General features: G+C 33.8%; 1 protein-coding gene across 8 annotated transcripts in view; it reads left to right on the top strand.

The window, feature by feature from the left end:
• The window catches only part of SOX6 (SRY-box transcription factor 6), a 588,617-nt gene that overhangs the window by 229,562 nt on the left and 338,808 nt on the right, over nucleotides 1–20,247 (top strand). For all 8 annotated transcript variants that reach the window (XM_057507418.1, XM_036877042.2, XM_036877041.2 and 5 more), the window contains one exon: nucleotides 11,779–12,019. In XM_057507418.1, the coding sequence (XP_057363401.1) occupies nucleotides 11,783–12,019 (237 nt within the window). In that variant the 5' untranslated portion in view covers nucleotides 11,779–11,782. The remainder of the gene's footprint in view (nucleotides 1–11,778; nucleotides 12,020–20,247) is intronic.

Genomic DNA, 20,247 nt, shown 5'->3' with positions numbered 1-20,247 from the left:
TTAGTAGTCAATACAGTGGATAGTCATACTTGTCTATTATAATGATAACTCAACAATTTTGTGCAACCTTTCATGGAAACAATTGGATTCTCATGTTCTCCTGGAGCTGTTTATGATAATATGTTACCAGCAAATGCAAGTGAGAAACTTAGAGCAAATAGCCTAAGGAAGCAGGGGCATGTTGTAGGTAGGGGAGGGAGAAATACAAGATAGCCACACATTGGTTATTATTTGTGGAAGTAGACTGTTTGGTGTCTATAAAAAATTTAGACATTTGGTTTGGTGGTAAAAACCCTTCTTCAGCTTTTGCAGACAATTAAAATTTGTAAAAATGAATGTCCTTGTGTATGAGCCTTTTCTGTTTCCCCCAGAAGTTAGGGTATGTATAATGTTTTATGGGAGTCAGATTTTAAGAGGATCTAAACTACTCTTCATTCCTCAAAATGAACTGTGGGTGGGTTGTGCGTTAAATATTTACTGCTCAAGTATACCTCATCTCATTTACCCGCAAGGTTGTCCTCAACACCTACTTTTGTAGAGAAACAGCTCCAGTTGTATCTCATGTTTCTGGTATGGCTTCTCTGGTAAGAGCTGAAAGGCAGAAATTGGATCTCATACTTCTCTGGGCCTTGAAATGAATGGGCAGTGACTTCGTTACCTCACAACTATCTGTAGAAGCATATAGTTAAGTCATCTAGGCTAACCAGAAAAAGCATGCTAGGGAAAGCTTTCTAGTAATGAGAGGATAGTAATGGATAGTTAACAACCAACAAATATTTATTAGAAAATTTACCACATAAAAACTAAAGTGAGTTTATGTAAGCCTTGTGTGCCAATAGCTTGAACTTCTTCCACAAATAATTTTGTTGTCAAACTGTGTACAATGACAGTCAGTTAAATGGTTTGGTTTAGAGGGTTACCTTTTATCCTTTCTTCAATCTCTCTCTGTCTTTTTTTATTATTGTTAACCAGTAATTAAGAACCTTCAACTCTAGAATTAGAAAGGAAGGAAAAAGCAAAGATAGCAAAACTCTGACTAGGCTTGGATTAAATGAGTATCTAGAATATCTAACTGGAATACTAAAAGTAAAATTCTGTAGGAAGTGTATAAATTAGTAAAGAAAAATTCAGATGTAATTGAAAACAATTACATATTAGTTACATATTAATTTTGATTTATTATGTTATCTTTAATTCTAATAGCATTTATCTTGAAATTAGATCACCAGGGTTCAAATTCTGCCTTCTATATTTACTAGGTGTGACCTTACATAAGTTTTAATTTAAAAAAATCTTTGTGCCTTGATTTTATTTGTAAGAGATAATGACAATATATAACTCCTAGAGCTGTTTTGAGAACTAAATGAGATAATACATGTGGCAATGCTCAGCAATGACTGGTACCTTCTAAGTATCTAGTAAATATTATTTATGTATCTTTTCAATCATCTCTCCATCCATCCATCCACCCATTCATTCATCTCTCTGTCAATTTATCCATCTTTTTAATATTACTAACAACATACATTGATGATTTTTTTTTGCCATAGAATATGTAGAGCTTAAAACGTAGGAAATGAATTTAATTGGCCATGGGGTGAGGGAACAGGACACAGCCCTGGAAAACCAAGTTTTGTACAGAGACCTAGAAGCTTTACTTTCATTATACTTAAGTATAGTTAAGTGTAATACCCTAAATTTATTTCTGCCTATTCATTTAATAATATTTAAATAATTGGGCAAATATTTATTGAGTATTTCTTTTGTACAAAATATTATACTAGGCACTGTGGAAATACAGAGAAGCCTAGGATTTTGTTCTTTCCCTTGAAAAATTTGTGATCTGTCTGGGATCACTTAAAAAGTATAAAGATATTATATATTTTAAAAAGATTATGCAGGTGGTATCCATTAAGTGTTGAATGAGTGATATACAAAATAAATTTCTATAGCACTTATTAGAAATGAGTAGAAGAGGAGTGATCATAGTTACTTGGAGTAGTTTCATAGTAATAAGAAAAGGTGGGAGACATAGGAAGCAGACAGGTAGAGCAAAGGCTGGAAGACCGCAATAAGTGGAACCTGAATGTCACAGTCTAGTTAGAGTAAAGATTGAAGTGTGGACTACTAGAAGATAAGTTTAGAAAGGTTGGTTTTATCTGGTTGCAAGGCCTTGAATGCCAGAGTCAGGAGTTTGGACTTTTTCTGTCATCAGCAGGGGCTACTGATGTTTCTTGATTAAGAGAGTAGCTTGATAAAGGGAATGACAAAAAGATTGATTTGGAGGGGGAGATAGTGAAGTTAGGGAAACCAGCTTAGAATCTGCTGTAGGATCTAGGTATGGAGTGTCATAAAGCCCTGTGCTAAGGTGGCTATGAGTATAGTAAGAGCTTGAGAAAATTATTAAGGAAGAGTTGATGGAGCTTAATGACAAGCTGGCAATGAGGAGCAAGGATGATAAAGAGGAGATGGATATAATGTTCATGTTTTGAACTTGGATGGTTCTGAGAATGATACTCTTCTAGTTGTGAGTGAAGGAGAGTATTTTGGAAACTAACAATGAAGCTAATTTTAAGTTTATAACATAGATTATGTCTTGTATAAATGTCTAGCAGTCATTTGAGGACTCATATTTAGGGAGATAAGAATGAGTTCAGTGTTGGGACATGTATATAAAATTATGGTTTAGATGTTAAGGAATGAGATATTTGGTACAAAGAGTACAGAGAAAGAACAATGTTTAAGTTGGCAACATTAATACATGAACGGTATTTTCTGTGATTCTCTAGAAGCTATTTGTTAATCTTTCCCTTTCTGATTTTTCCTCTCTCTTTCTTTCCAGTAGTGTTGTCTGCAATGTGTTGTGCATTGTCCTGGGCACTTGGGATCCAGTAATGAAATCAGCCGTAATCCTTACCCTCATGGAACATATAAAATAAGCCCTCTTTTTTTTAAAATAAGACAAAAATCTGTTAATGTTTTCTGTTTTTCTTCCACTAACTGTAAGCTTATGATAGTATCTATGCAGACATTTATCTCCTTGGGTGTGGGAGGTAGTCTCTGACAACAGGTTTCCTTTTCTTCCTCTTGTTGATACTTTTTGCTATCACTATATTGTAAGGAATGTTCTGTAGGAGCATAATTTTAGGAATATATTCAGTTACTTATCATTGAAGTTCAAAAAATATTGATGGCATCCTCTGTGCTGGGAGGTTTTTATTGTGTTAAGCTTATAAGCAGTGTCCCTGGGAAAAAAATTATTATATTACTTGAAAGTTGGCAAGGTCAAAGAAAAGATCTTTTCCTAATGCAGTCTTATTTCTCATATCCTGACTTACCTTAATGATATGAAATTTATCTCAAATTGCAATAAAACCTGCAACTAGAGATTGGATTTCCCTTTCTCTTGTTTCTCCCATCCTGACTCTCCTTCTGATCTAGCCACAAAGTTACCCCAGTTCCTTCATCTCACCCTTTCCCCAACCCTTCCCTAAGAAAGTGGAGGGCTGGTGGAATTAGAAGGCAATATAAGATTGATTGGCCATCTGATTTATAAAGAATGAAAGCTTTATATATCATTTAGAAATGATATATCCGATTGCAAATGTCTGCATTTGTATGCTACAGCTCAAGCTCAGGGAATCTTATGTTGCTGATGGTCCTTAATTTATTCCACTTGCACTCTGCGGCTATACTTCCCCTTCTACCTCAGCTGGTGCATTTTTTGTGTTAGAGTATTATAAATGATATTATTTAGAAGAGAGGTATCAGGTAAAAGTAGAATATCAGGCATTAGCTGTAAGTGTGATATAGTTTTCTGATAACAAGGAAGACATGATGGATGAAAGAAGAAAACCCATATGTTTTTGAGAATGGGAAAGATAGTTTCTGCATATTGGAAAGAAAGATGTAAATCTGAATGTTTTAAATTCTGAGTTAGTAAAAAAATCATTTTTCTAAGATTGAAAAAGCAGTTTGTATGGAGCAAATCTATATGTCTTAGAAATCTTCAGGGTATGGGAGAACCATGTCAAATATCCAGAGCTTTAATACTAACACAGCTTTGGGTCACTAAAATCACTTTTATGGTGGGCCAATCTGGCCACCAAATTCAGACAAAAAATCCAGATGCTGAGTATATCTCAGTAATAGTTGTGGACATGTACCCTTACCCTATGTTTGGTTATTTCTAAAACTTGGGTAGAAATATTAAATCAGTTTTGTGAGGTGAATTTTCAACCTCAAAAATATAGTCCACTTTAGAAGACAAAAGCTTTTGAGATTGGATGGTACCTTCAGAAAAGTTTCTAGACTACAAAGAAATCTCTGAAAATGTGGTTTCTATAATGGACATGCTGCTGACATACACTTGACATTATCAACCCAAATTGGAGGGATACAATTTGTAGGTCTTGTACTGTATCTGGAAAGTTGTGCTCTTACTGGCATTTGTATTCACTTTTTATGAATTAGTCTTTCTGTTGTTTTTCATCTTAACTTAATGTAAGACTAATTCTTACTGCTCAATAACACAGATTGCATCATAGCATTCAGTATTAAAATGCACTCCTTTTTGGGGGAAGCAGATAGATGTGTTTACTCTGTAGAGAGATTTAGATCTGATGTTTTGTTTTCTTCATGGTGATTATGTTTGCACTTTGCTGATCACTAGTTGTGTATTATTACAATGGAAGGTGACAATTTGATTGTCTTCAATTGGAGAAACAAGTAATTTTATATTCACTAAGCTGTCAGGTAACACTAACTCACAGTACTAAGAGCTCCTGGCAATGCGGCTTGGCACCTATATTTAACTGCTTTGAAGCTTGTGTAACCTCCGCTGAATCAGAAATACTTTGCCTGCTGGAAATGGTTTTTGGGGTTGTACAATGAGGTTTTCATTAAGTAGACAAACTGAAAATGAACTGCAAAGCCACGCTTGTTTCTCTCCTCCCCTTTCCCCTGTGCCCCTCCCCACTCTCCTCCCCTCTCCTTTACCCATTTTTTCCTTCTCTCCTTCCTTGTCCTCCACTTATTTGATAGGAACCTGAAATTTATACCTAATTTCCTTATATGAAAGAGGAGTTACTGGAGTCCTTTATTTAGCCAAAGGTGAACTTCAGAGACTAGCTGCATAATTTTGTTCACTGTCACTGGGTGTGAACCTTCATTTTTCGAAACAATCTATGCAGTATCAATTTTCATTTTTCTCTGGCAATATTAAGAAAGTGAAAATATAGGTGAGAATGGAAAAATATATAGTGACAGCTTCCTACCTTTTCTCTCTGAGAATTGATTGTTCTGGTTTCTGATTTTTATTAATAATTGGGTAAGATACGCTGTAATTGGGCTTCTGTATTAGTGGATTGTTTGCAAACTGACAAAAGACATGTTTGGTATTCACTTTAAAAATTATGGTTCTCATTTCATGTGAAGAGAAGATTCAAAGTAAACACATATAAATAAATTCATTCTGTTATTATTTTAGACAGATTTCTTTCACATAGACCACATAGAGGTCTTTCAGTTGAGCTATAAAGTCATTGTGCTTGACTTAAATCCTCTAAGTTAGTGTATATTTATAGTAACCATTGTTTGGTTTTGCTCTTATTGTTGTGACTGATTTTATTTATATATTCTGGACCTGGCTTTCCAAAGCAAAGATCCTGACAAGTTACTGGTAGATAAACTGTGAGAAAAATTCAATATTATTTCTATCAAGCAAAAAAGTATAGAGGTTGCATGAAGTCAAGTTGTTTTGATCCTGGGAAGAAACTGGATACTCAAGACACATGTAATAATTATAGGTTTTCCATAGGCAGGCAGGCAGGCAGGCAGGCAGGCCAGTTAGTAGGCTGCTTGCCTGCTTCTTCCAGCAGATATTAACCAATTAGACAGAGGTGGTTACTTGATGTAACATTATCAGGAGAAACAATTCATGAGTCAAAGCATTCCAAGACATATGAGCTCTAGTCCAAAGAACAGCCTTAAGCTATATAAAGTGACAGCAATATTGTCAGCTAAATATAAACTCTAGAAACACTAACTTTGATGACTTGAGAAGAATCTGTTCCAGGTAGTCTCTGTTTTGTCAGAACCTCAGAAGGCCTTTGGAGACAATTTTGATGCTTTGGTGTGAAAAATGAGAAGCCTCAGATAAGTCAAAATCCATAAATTGAAGCCCCTTTCTAGACACACTTCAAGGGCTTCAAGCATACTTCATTTGCCTCATCTCTAAGGATCTGACAGCTAACTCATATCAGTGAGTTTTCTTCTCATAGGTATTGTCTGTATATGTTGCCATATATGTTTTGAAATAGTCACTGCAAACTCTTAAGTTTTTATCTTGTAAAAGAGAAATCTTTAAAAGTTTAAATCTTTTAAAAGATAGGTTTATAACTCTCCAAGGTAGCTCTGACAGTAGTTACCTTCTTTTTCACTGGATTTTCTCAGTTCCTTATTAAGCAGGTGTTAAGAGAGAGAAAACTTAGCAGAAACCTGGAGGGTTGGGGCATTGTTGGGGAAAGGAGGTAGTACTGGATAAAACAATATAAAGAATTAATAACAACCCTTAGGCTTTACCTGAATGAAGCAGAAAAAGTTTTAAAAGGGATGTTTTCATTTTAATGTCTGGAATCAGGGTCCTCCCTCCCCCACAACTCCTCAAACGTGGGAATTAGAGGTACAGGAAAAAGGTTTTTAAAGCATTCTTTGCCTTAGGCTGGGTGGACTGGCATCCTTTGTAGGGGTTCCTGGGTATTGTGCATTTTGGCAGCTGAACATTTATGTTACTCATGCTCCTTAAAATGAGAGGCACTGTATTACAGTTTTGGAAATTAGTTGTTTATTTCCCAGTATCAGATCAATTGCAGCATTAAATTAACAGTGAATTAGCTGACTGAAATAAATCTTACCTTGCTAGCCTGGGGCTGAGCTGCAAAAATAAATGTGAATATTGGCCTGATTTAAAAAAAATTTTTCTTTAAGTAAACTAACTATTAAAATGTAGCTTTATGTTAAAAACAGGGCTTCTTTTGAATAAATGTAACACTCCTAAAAAGTGAATGCCATTTGATAGAATCTTAGAAGTAATGAAAACATTATTAAGAAAAAACAGGTTAAAAATATTGTTCTAATAAACTCAGTGGCCTCTTTGGATAGTTATGTAAGTCCCAAATTAAGTTTTGAGATGGATTATTTCCAAACAATAGTATTAAAAGAAAATATAATTTCAAGTGGCTGTGTATTATGAGAAAGTTGCTTAAAAATAATTCTATTTTAAACTTATACAAATAACTGTTTTATAAAAAATAACATCATCAGAAAGGCTTAAAATTCTGGAAAATACGATTTTCTGATAGAGGAGTTAATATGTGGCTGTCCATGTCCTTACCATTTTATAAAGTTGTGGACCAGCTAATCTTGATTTCTTGTTAAAGAACATAAAGTAAATTTACTGTCTGAGTAAGTTTGTAATGACCTAAACATGCAGATTTTATACTGGGGTTTTAGAGCGGAATAACTATCATCTTTCTAGAGGTACTCCTATTGACTTCCTAGAAAACATTATCAATTACTGGAGACTTTGTCTTTGACAATATCATTCCCCAAAGTCTTAAGCCCTGAACATCTTCCCAATGGCTTGGCATCCTGGGAATTCACTTGCTCTCTGGGCATAGACATTTCAGACTCGGGGAACACATCATGGGAATTAAGTTTCATGTGTCCCAAAGATAAGCAATTCTCTTTGGAGGTTTTACTTGATAATAGCTATGCCCCAGAAAACCATCGTGTTTAACCAATGTGATAAGTTGACAATGTAGTTTTTCTCTCTGATTATAATGTACTCTGTGTAGTCAATACACTGGTACCATGTGAGTGTAATTTCCTCTTTTATTTTATCTCCAATGCACTGTATTATAAATAAACAGTTAAAAAAAAACACCAAACAAATCTGTTGCATCTCCTTTTAAGATTGTACCACTGTAGACACTTGTTCTAGTAAAGTAGAATTGGGCACATTTGATTGCATTTAAATTTTTCATGCTTCAGCAGTTTGACTGGGAGCACAGTAAAGAAAAATCCCATGAGCGAGGATAGTTTAGAATAATAGAACTTGATTTTGTGTATTATAGCAGCAACATTTGCGCTGCTTTAGTTAGGGTTGTGTCAGCACTTCCATTATAAACCCCTGTTTTCAGGGGGCATAACTAGGGAGATATTTTTTTAATACAAATTAAAAAAACAATTCATTTGAATGATTTTTAAGTTATAATAGTGCAAAAATAAAACAAAGTAAAGTCACATAGAAATTGACCATTTCACAAGGATTTTGATTCTTTTGCTCACAAATTGTATATGGCAGCAGCTAAAGCCAGATACTGTCCTAATACACTGGGGGTGAAAGTTTTTCTAATGGAAGATTACTGATACTAGCATTCATAATAAAAGTAAGCATCCCACATGGCATTTAAAAAATTTTAACGAGTGTGTATTTGATTTATGAGTTCTAAAGGAGAGTAGCCGTGGTGCAGTGGTTAAGGTAAAGACATTATTAAAAGTCAAATATCTTTGCAGCTTTTAGAATACAGTTTAGTTGGCCTAGTAAAATGTCTTAAAATGGAAAGCTAAAGAAATAAAATGAATGAAGATGTAATCAGTAAATTAAAGATTCTTTAATAAAGTAATTGTGCAAAAATAATCAGTAAATTGAATCTAATAATCAGTAAATCTAAGACTTATTTAATAAACTATGCATTAAAAATAATTTGTGCACATTTCTTCTTTTAAAAATACAACAAAACTAACAATAAAAAAACAAATCTGAAACAAGCCCACTAATTTTATCAAAAGGAAATGCCTGCAGCGGAGCAATACTTATCTAAGAGAACAAACATCACCTTTTTCTCTGCTAATAACATATTGAGAACTATAGTAGAGTAAACACAAGAAATTAAATAAAATATGATATGGTAAAGTATTCTTCTTGGAAAATAAATGTTAATTACTTTGCGAAAAGGAGAGATTTCGAAGTTGATTATGCCTCTCTTGGTTGTTAACCATTATTGTCCCACCTTCCCCTCTCCATGTCCCCTAACAATGGTGTGAACTGAGGATGAACAGTCAGGTTTAATATTGATTTTTTTCTTTTGGCAGCCTGTCTTTTATTTGCAACCTTGATAGACACTTGTATTTGTAGGTGCAAAATAAAAGACGAATTGTGTGAGGTTATAAATAGGTAACTTTCCTGAACGGTCACTGGAGGAATCACCAGAAGACTGTTGATGAAGTAGAGGTGAAGCCTTTCCTCACTAATTGTATTCAGCGTGTAATTTCTAAACTTCCCTCTGAATTTTGATTTTCAATTAACACTCCCCATTTGAAGATAATTTTCTATTTAATGTAATTGCAGGAAATAATTTATTGGCTGATTAAGACTCAGGGCCCAGCCTTCCTTAAGAAAACACTCTTATTAAACCAGCCTTTAAACTCAACTCATAGTTTTGGACAGATTTAGTCTATTTTTACAGCTGTGTAGTTGTGTTTAATTAGGATTGTGCACTATTGTTCATTGGTGCAGTTGTAGTTGAAATTATTCTTAAGAGACTTCTCATTTTGGGTTTTGTGTCATGATTAATTTATACTGAAGCAACAATCACAGATCTTGCTATTGGAAGGAGCCAAGTCACTTTATAATAAGAGGATGTTTGTTGAGGAGCTAAAGTCAGAGTTTTGGATTATGCCTTTCAATTGTATTTAGCTGTTTTAAAAAGCAGCAGTAAATTCATTCTTTTGTTTTTAATGTGAATGATTACATTTATTGGTACTGTCATTGTCTAAACTGTGAAAACACTCTTGTTTATGGCAAGCTTTTGGTAAACTTGTGGAACAGTTAAAATTTGCTGGTTTTACTATAGTATTTATAGTGATCCTTGTATATTAAGATACATCCTTTGGTGTCATTTTCCACATGTATATACATTTGTCCATTTTTTTGGATTAATAGAAATTAATCAAAAATACTCTTATCTGGTTCTTTGATTTAGCACTCTTCAGAACATTTCATTTCTGTCTCCTCCAAGAAAATATAAATGTTCTTCTGCACTTCCTTTCCCCCATTTTATTTTCTAGTATCAAGTCTAACAGATGAACTTTTTCCTATTTGTAGAATGATTATTACAAGTAGGTATCAGCATTTAAATATGTTTCAAAGCACTTCAAAAGCCTGTAATACTTTTATTTAGAGCTGTGCATAATTAGATTAGCTGATCTTATATTAATTTTTTTTCACTGTAGGATACTAAATCTGAGCCCCCTCATTAATTGTGAGAAATTTAGCATTAGCTGTTAAATCCTATGTGAAACATGGGCTGCTACATAAAAACTACTGTTTAAATTGGAATTAACTTAATTATTTTTCTTTGCACTTGATATTTCCTTCACTGCAATATTCATGAAAGCATGTGACAGATTTGTAAATTTAACTGTTAATCTCAGATTTCTAGACCCTTTAATCAGTATTTATTTGTCTGTAGAAACAGTACTAGCAAGTTAATGATTTGCTAATTTGAAAAATGCTCATGCGGTTTCCTATGTTAACTGATTTGTGCATTTTTAAAAAAATGGTATGAAATCAATTAATGTTAAAGAGCAATTACGGTGGAGATTTTATTCCTTTCATTACACAGCAATTTTAGAGCTACAGATGTTATAAACTAAAAACAATGTAAAGTTTTAGAAAAAAAACTCAATTGCATCTTCTTTCAAGTTATAAACTTTTGGTGGTTTTATTTGTAAACATTTTGCTAAGAAACTCATCTTGACAAAGTGATATTCTTAAAGTATTAAAATTCTGTTCAATAATCATGATTTTCTGTATGTATATGAAAGCACAGAATGGAGACCTTGTACTGAATTCAGTTCATGTTTACTTGTGGATACATAGATGAATGTTCAGTAATTGTTTTTGGAGTTTTAAAAATATTTGCTTAGTAGGCATTTTACTATTTTCATAGTAAATGCTTTGAATCTTGTATGTATTTTCTAATATAAAACAGAGGCTGTTTAATACAGTCTATTCAAATATGTTACAAAATTGCCTTAATACTAATCTAACATTATCAGCCAGACAATCAATATGCCACTTAAAAGTTATGACAGTTGATGAACCTTGGAAGTCTTTAGAAAAGGATCAGATTAGCACTGAACAGTGTTAGGCCTCGCACTCATAAAAAACGGTATAAACTAAGAACACAGGATCTAACTTGCTTAAGACTTTCATCATAGATAACTTACTCTCCTGGTCATGTTTTCTTACATAGATTTCTTTAGTTTCTACATAGAACAGGAGATAAATTTGAATATTTGTACTTTTGAATCATCCTCCAAATAGGCTCATTTGCCAGTTAATTCATTCTTTTTTTTTTCTTTGCTAGTCAGCCACTGAATTACTCTCAAAAAGTTTATGACCTAGTTGGGAGAACTGGGAAGAAAAATATACACATGTATATACTATGCATTATGAAAATGTATTCCATAAAAATTTCATTTGTGGATTGGTAGAAGGTAAGCATCCATTACTGAGAAGGTTTGCTGAAATAAGTGCAAAGAGGGAAAGTGGAACAGATAAGCTGAGCGGTCTTTTTCAGTGCTTTAGTTTATATCATAAACATCTCTGAAGTTAGGCTTTCTTTTTTTACCGAATTAGTCAAATGTAAAGAATAGTGTATTCTTTTGTCATTGACAGCCCTTTTTAATCCATGCTATTTCCTTCTGCAGAAGAATGTCTTCCAAACAAGCCACCTCTCCATTTGCCTGTGCAGCTGATGGAGAGGAAGCGATAACCCAAGATTTGACCTCCAGGGAAAAGGAAGAGGGCGGTGATCAACATGTGGCCTCCCACCTGTCTCTGCACCCCATAATGCACAACAAACCTCACTCTGAGGAGCTCCCAACACTTGTCAATACCATTCAACAGGATGCGGACTGGGATAGTGTTCTGTCGTCTCAGCAAAGAATGGTGAGCTTTTAGAATCTGGCTACTGTTGCTAAGTGTGACTGTTAGTATGGCCTCTTTACAAATAGGTGCATTAGAGAAAGCTCGAAATGCTTATCATTTAGAGTTATTTGTCTTCAGGTCATGAAACAATCAACATGTATATTATTACTACTATTAAATAGTAGTAACTGGGAAAATTTGGAAAATGGTTTGTGATTTAGTTTTTGTCCATTATTAGGTTAACTTGCCATAAGATATTTAACTTAATTTGGGGGGAGATTTGGCTATCTTATTCCCTGAATCACTGAATTTAAGGTGGTGAACTTGGTAATACCAAGTAGGTATGATCAAATAAGGTGTGGCTGTGCATTAATATTTAAAAATTGTCTCAAGCCAACATGTCTATGTGAGTGAGGTCATATGGTGATACATCTTCAATGAAGAAATGCCGGTATTTATCATTTTTACTGGTAATCCTTGATTTATAATAAAGACATTTCACATATATATTAATTTCAAAAGGACACACAAAGTTCCTGAGTACCATTCAGTCAGACTGCAGTTTACCCTAAAGGTAGAAACAGCATCACCGAACACATGCGATAGATTAGCCAGTTTTCCCATGTTAATTTCCATCTCTAATCATCAAAACAGAAACCATAGTAAGTGGCATTAACTGTCTATTAAAAGCAAAAACATATTTAATTTTTTAGCACCTAGAACTGAGCAAAATCTTAAAATATTTCATTAGATTAGGAATTTTAAGCTCTGTTTTACATTTCTTAACTTTTGGTTACGTTAATGAAAACTATTTTAAGTGGACAGTGAGGAAAAGCTTTATTCCTCTAATAAAAAATAAGGTAATATGTGAAAACGTTTGTAACTACTAATAATGTGTATTTAAATTCGTACTCTGTGTTTAATGCCTCAGAACCAATTCAAAGACTAATTCCCTAATTTATGGAGGCAGACATTTTTTTCTTTTTCATCTGATTTTGCAGATATACCTAGTGTTCCATAGCAGCAGGTGAGAAGCAAGGGACTGGAAGAAAAGTAAGACTTCTATAGACTAACTTTAGGTTCAAAGTGGATCATAATTATACAATTAGATAGATCACCTGGAAGATTTATTTTCCTTGCACAGGGAGAAGAGAGAGAATATAATAAAGGAAGACAAAAGTCTGTTTTTCTGATTGAACTTAGTGGTTCATTTTATACCTCCAAGACCACAGGGTGAAATAGATATCTGGTCACTACCACTGGCTTTTTGGCAAGATAATTGGGCTCTGAATATTCTCTGGGTCCAGCATTTTACTAGGTGCTGGTAGTAGAGTGGTGAATAAAACATGCATGATTATGCCTTCATGGAGCTTACATTCAGGAGCGGGAACAGAAATTAAATAAATATACACACATAAATATATAATTGAAATTGTGATATGTATTAGGGAGAAAAAGAACAGAATGGTATGTGTGAATATAATGGGATAAACCTTATAAAAGGTTGACATTAGAAACCTTAGCAAAGAATTGGACAGAAAGTAAAAAATAGAAGGAACAACATGTGTGAAATATTTGAGGTGGGAAAAATATAGGTGAGTTTCAGGAAGTGAAAGATAGTCTTTGTGGCTGGAGTGTAATGAGTGAGTATGCAGTGCAGCATGAGGTATGGTTGGAGAGACAAAGAGGGACCATATCTAGCCAGACTTTGTGGATAACATCATGGAAGTGAGATTTGATTCTAAGTGCAATGGAAAGCCATTGAAGGGTATAAGGATACTTCAGACAGTTAATTCTAGCTGTAGTATGAATGGATGGGAGGAAGACAGAGTGCAAGGAGGAAGAACTATTGGGAGGCTATTTCAGAAGTCCAGGTAAGAGATGACAGTGGCTTGGATTAATGTAGAGACAGATGGGATAAAGGGGGGGAGGATGAGTTCAAGATATAATTTGACTTTTTTGCCAAATATGGTCATAGATAAATAAAAATAATTAAACTGGAAAATACAGGTTGAGGAGGAAATAATTTTACTTCTTTAGAGAATACTTCACTTATTTTTTTTAAGTAAAATTTTGTTTGTATCTTGGCAAGTACCAAATAGCTCCAGTGAGTTATTCTCAAAGTTTTATGATCTAAAATTTTGTCAGAAAATAGGTATTAATGACTTGCTTACCAAATTCATATGAAGTGGGATTCATGGTAGTTGGAAATAGTTTAAGTTTACAAGTGTGTTACATATTAGTATAAATGAAATCATACTTGCTGGGAATGTTGTCAAACTTTCACTTTCTTTTGATATCAAGCATTGCTTTCCACTGGAGCCTTTGTGTATTCTGAATGTCTGGAAGCCAAAATATTTAGTTTTAACTCCCACTCTATAGTATTTCCCAGCTGTGTACTTATATGGTATAATAAAAGGATTTAACAAATGGGAAATAGCAGCTGCATTTGGAAATTCCCTTTGTGCTCCTTTTTCATTGGATAGATTCAATAATGTGTAACAACTGTAACATCAGACCTGTAATGACTTATACTGCAAGTATTATATCACCAACCAATGTTTCTTTACAGGAAAGAAAAACACTAGACGGATTTCAGGTTTCTGGGCAGTCCTACGTATAGTGTGTGTGTGTGTGTGTGTGTGTGTGTGTGTATTGGGGTAGGGTGACAGTGACTAATGTAAAATTTAATAAATGTGTGTGTGTGTGTGTGTGTATTGGGGTAGGGTGACAGTGACTAATGTAAAATTTAATAAATTTACCTTATTCTACTTTCAAATAAATATGAAGCCCAAATGGATTGTTATGAAGTTAAGTGAAATTTGTACTTCTCTTCAATTCATCATATTTATTACTCACTATAATGAGCCCCATAAAATAGTTGTGGAGAAATAAAATTTAAAAGTAAGTCCAAACAGCAGTAACAATTCTATCAGCCCCTGTTCAGTTCCCATTGTTACTTATTTTCTGTGATGGCCCTCACTCATGAGCAGTTAGAAACAGGCACTAAAAGTTTTCTATCTAGTGGGTTCAGGAAGGGTTTTACTTTGAAACATCAAGACTCAGAGGAGCTTTCTGCAAGAGAGAGTAAAGACAAAGCAGAGAAGTTCTGCTAATTCTTACTTCCTGATTAGAAAAAACATCTTTCAATGTTAAAATTATGATTACTTATTTGGAGGTGGTACTCCAACAAAATATGAAAAATTTCAAACAAGGGAAATAATTCTTTATGAAATAAGCAAAAGATAATCGAGATTTTAGAGTTTGACATTCAAAGACCAATTTGAGATTAAAAAACATTTTGGACTCTGATATTTATTACAATTACTGATATTATGGACACCAAAACATTCAGTTTTAAATTTAGTATGTGGTGTTAATTGGTAATATCTATTTGAAGTCTGAAAAGTTAGTGTAAATAAAAATTCACTGTCCTTGTTTATTATGTACAACTACTAGTACTTTGATTATGGTACCAGTGTACCAGCAACTTTTTTTGAAGAGGAATATTGGTACTGTCCCCTGAAATGTGTTTTTGTTCCCATTAGGATTAATTCATTAGTCAAGAATCAATTCACATAATTTTTTCATGGAAAATGTATATTGTATCATTCTCTTTAATGTTAACAGGCATGGAGGAACATTTTACGGTAATCTTTAGTGACGAGCATATGATATTTTGTGTAATGATAATCTATTAAAGATTTCTTGAGTATAAGCACCACTAAATTCTAGGCAGAAGGAATTTCATGTGAATACAACAGGTAAGACCTCTGCTATCATGGAACTTAGATCCTCAGGAGTGAGATAAAAGTTTCACAGAGACAATTCCAATGATTATTGCAACAAAGAAAATTAAGTAAGAAATGTGATCAAGAATAAACAACCCAGGGAAGTTCTTTTTAAAGGGGTGACAGTTGAGTTGAAATTTGAATAACAAGAAAGAGACAACTATGCAAAAATTTGTAGGAAGGCATCTAGCTGGAGTATATCATTAAGTGCAAGAGCCCTTTGGCTGATGTGTTTGAGCAACAGAAAACAGAGTGGCTAGAGTAGAATGGGTGAGGGAGAGAATGGTATGAGATGAAATCAAGGAGGCAGGCAGATGACATGGGGTATCAGGCTACGGTGAGGTGTTTGGACTTCAAGGGCAAGGTGAAGCCATTGGAAGATTTTAAGCAAAACACTAGCATGATTTACGTTTTTAAAAGATCACATTGGTTGCTGTAATGGATTGTGGGAGATCACACCAGAAAGAACCCCTGTGAGGAGAACTATTGCTGTGCATAGGTGAGAATTTGTTAAGTGGAAGAGTAAAGAGTTAGAGAGGTTATTCCTTTGGAATTAGATTCCCAAAGAAGACAAGATCCACACAGAGGGTGAGGAGATAATTAAGTAATGTACATGTGGACAGAAACCTAGTCAAGAATGAACAGGAAATGAAGTTGCTGAGACCAGAGAGCAGGGAGGGTGTAGGTTTGCTCTTGAACAGAAAATGGGCACCCGTGAGGAAGAAGTTTTTTGCCTAACGGGACTGTTTGCAGGTGACTTCTGGGGCAGGTCGTGGGCATGTAGGCAACACACCAGGAGTATCTTACCAGTTCCAAAAGTGACAACAAGATTGTGAGATCTGCACACATGTGCACTTACAAGTGTGCTTATATTGATACAGATTTTAAGCCAAAATGGGACTTAAATTCATCTGTTTCTTAATTACTGGTCTAATTAAGTAGAAATAACCATACTGGACCCTCAGCCCCAGAATTATCTGAACTCCTTATTTTAGAGACCTACTTAAATTCCCCTGAGTTCTATCTTCTAGAAAAGTTTAAACATAATTTATCCACTGTAAATAAAATATGCAAGTAATGTCCCTTGTTGTAACTGAAAGAAGATAATAGGCCTGTTGAGATATTTAATAAATAACTACTGGGAACAATGCTTACTTGCTTGTATACATTTCTCCTGTCTTGTTTTCAGTCCAGAGAAGTCACTTATCAACTCTGGAGTGTTCTATATAGTTCACTTTAAGTTATAAAAATTCTGGTATGGACTTTGTACCATTCTTGGAATGGAACTGTTGTCATTACATAATAACACAGTCCAGGAATTTTGAGTGACAACTTAATTCTCTTTAGCCATGTTGTGGTAGACTTTGAGAAGATTCGTAATTTTGTTATCTTTTAAAAATTTAAAGAAACAAATTGTTGCTGGTTTTTAGTAAGATTTAGTCATTTAAAACAGTAGGCAGTACCTAAATGAAATTTACTTCCTCACTTTTATTGAGATGGTACTTTAAAGTGTAGTGAAACTCATTAATTCACATGGTCCTAACCAATTTACAGTCTTAACACCTAAGGCAAGGTCTATAGGCATCTTTTTGGTACCTGATTGGTCTATGAAACGCTGGCAAAATAGCCATGAACTAGCAAGATATAGACTTCCTAAGAAGTTTAATTACTACTATTCTCATTTAAGGATTTTGGAAATTCTAACTTTTGGAAATTCTCATTAGGATTTTGGTAATTCATTCAATTTAAGTAAAGTTAAAACCTAGACTTCTGGTAACAAATGAAAATATTCATCCTTGCCCCTGAATCTTAAAACAACATTCTCCGGGAAACTCTGTGGGAAATTCCCTATTTTCTATGAATTTGAAAAATGTATTAGCACACAGTACTGTTTCTTTTTAAACTTTTATCTTAGAAATTTAATGACAGAAATTTACTTAGAATTTGAACCAAAAAATAAAACCATATTTTGTTGCATTGTGTAGATAGTGAAATAGACAGCTAATGTTGTCTAGTGTTAATTGAACACATTGATCACCTTTATATTTTCACACCCAGGTTATGTGCACTGTTTCATTCCTACTATTAAAAAAATGTGTATTTAAAAAAATACTTGCCAAACGTGGTTGTTTAAATTAAAATAATTACTGGTATGCTACTTGGAAATATCCTAATGTTTATGGAAATTTGGATTATTTTTTCAATTCTTAATGATATATGATGCGCCTTTCTAAATATACTTTTTGGAAAAGTTTTCTTACTCACCAAGCATATTATCAAAATCTTTATCAAAAGTAGAAACATTAACATGCTCTGGGATAGTTGGCTTTTTTCCCCTTTGGGCAAGAATAAATCAGGTATGCATGCTGATTAACACACTCCAGCCATTAACATGTGATTATGTAGGTTGCATGTTGAGCACCTGCCAAAATAGAAAAATCCAGTACTTTGCTACATCTGTGCAAAGACTTTTGCATTTCTTTTGTATTTTGACAGTTCAAGGAAAATAAAACTCTAGTATAAATTTTTTCCCCAAGGTAATAAAATTGTATCTATAGAGTGTTTTCAAGGAGATGGGATACACCATATTTATTTTTATTGTTATCTTTCAGGCTGTATAAGATCCAGTAAGTGGGGTTTGCAGAGCAATGAATGTAACATGAATCTCTTAATGAACTCTATTATCAACATTCACTTACAATATACAGCATTCCTTCATGTTCATAAGGATTATCTTTTCTGGAATTCAAGCAATAGTTCCCTAATTTGCTTCATTTTTGCGTGATACTTTCTTTCTCATAAATAATTTTGTTTTCATTTCTCTCAACAATGTGCTGCTAGGGTACACCTGATAGTGATTCCTGGGCTGCCCCTGTGGTTTGATTTTTCTAGTCTGCTATCTGTATGCAAATATGCTTTCATGACGGAAACATAGCTTGGGCTCCATAGCATTTCCAGGCACTTAGGAAAAGTCACTTTTCAATAATTATTTAAAATAAGACTTGATTACTAGAAAATATGGAATGATCTAGTCTAGAAGAACAGCTTGACTGGGCAGGCCTCTTCTCAGTTTTTCTTAAGAGATTCAAATGTCATTTGAACATAGTAGGTATATTTTTTAATTGGATTTTTCGTGAAAATTGGCTAGTATTAAATCAGTGGTAGCTGATCTCAGGACACCACTAATTTTCTGATTAAAGCAGAACTCTGCAAGCACATTTGTCTATAGGTGGTTCTGCTTAATGTACACATTCTTATATAAATAATTTGAATGGCTCCTGATTAGAATGAGATATAAATCCTAAGGTTGATGCCTGTGATAGCAGCATGTTGCTTTGGGAGGAGGAAGCTTCTGAAGCTGGGAGTGTAGTTGTGTTCTTCTGAATCTACCTTCTTACTTCAATTTGGAGAGGATTGCTTCCCATAAAGGCACCTTTAACATATTGAATTCTGCTCCCATCACTCATTTTGAGATGAGTTTGAAAAGGCTTTCTTTGATTATTGAGTTGAACCACTTGCATTGAGCAGGAAAAACCCTACTCGGTTCTGTTCATGAACACATCTAATTGATGTGCCTTAATTACCTTGATGTGTAAATTATCCCGCTCATGGAATGTCCCCTACAGTAAGTTTTTCTTGCTTTACAAGAGAAATATAACCTCTTAAAAGAAGAACAACTTCAAGATATTATTCCTTTTGCTAATACAGCTTTCAATGTGATGACATATTATTTTTTATACTATTAACCTTCTAAGTATTATTTTAGTATTACTGCATTCCCTTGACCTCTAGGCATTATTTTTCTAGGTGATGCAAATTGAGTTCAATAAATATATCTGTGTAAACCACATTCTCAAATCCAAAGTATAAATTACAAACCTTTGCTAATAAAATTTTATAATCAGGTAAAAATTAGAAATGAATATTTATGCATTTAATTTATCTTCTTTATATTTCATTAGCACCCTAGAAAATGGGAAACCTTATATAATAAAATGATTGGAAATTATTTTGTAAACTTCTGCTTTCATTATAATTTAACTCTGATTTGTTTTCACTGCCAGAGTATTGAAAGTATCTAGAATACAATATTCTCAAGTTCATCCAACTGGGAAGAAATGTGTCCTCATTCAAGCATAGATAATTTATACTGATATAATGGAAAAGATTAATTTGCCTTGAAACACAAAGAATTATAACACTTTTCTTTTTGGCAATTGCTGTTATTTAGGAATTATTGGTTAGTTTTAGTGGTAAATTAGTTTTTTACATAAACCCTGGGTTAACCAGGATTAAGTTAATATAATCCATGAATTGAGAAAAATTTTGCTCTTGAATGCAGCGTTAATATTTGGCCTTCAATTGCATTGATTTGGAACGTTACTGGGCAAGATCTAGTGGAGACAGGAGACTGATGAGCTCCCAGAGTGACCACAAGAGCTTGGTATGTACGACAGA

This window comes from Manis pentadactyla, chromosome 9 (genome assembly GCF_030020395.1).
Source record: "Manis pentadactyla isolate mManPen7 chromosome 9, mManPen7.hap1, whole genome shotgun sequence".
In the NCBI taxonomy this organism is placed as follows: domain Eukaryota; kingdom Metazoa; phylum Chordata; class Mammalia; order Pholidota; family Manidae; genus Manis; species Manis pentadactyla.
This window is presented reverse-complemented; position numbering and strand designations above follow the sequence as displayed.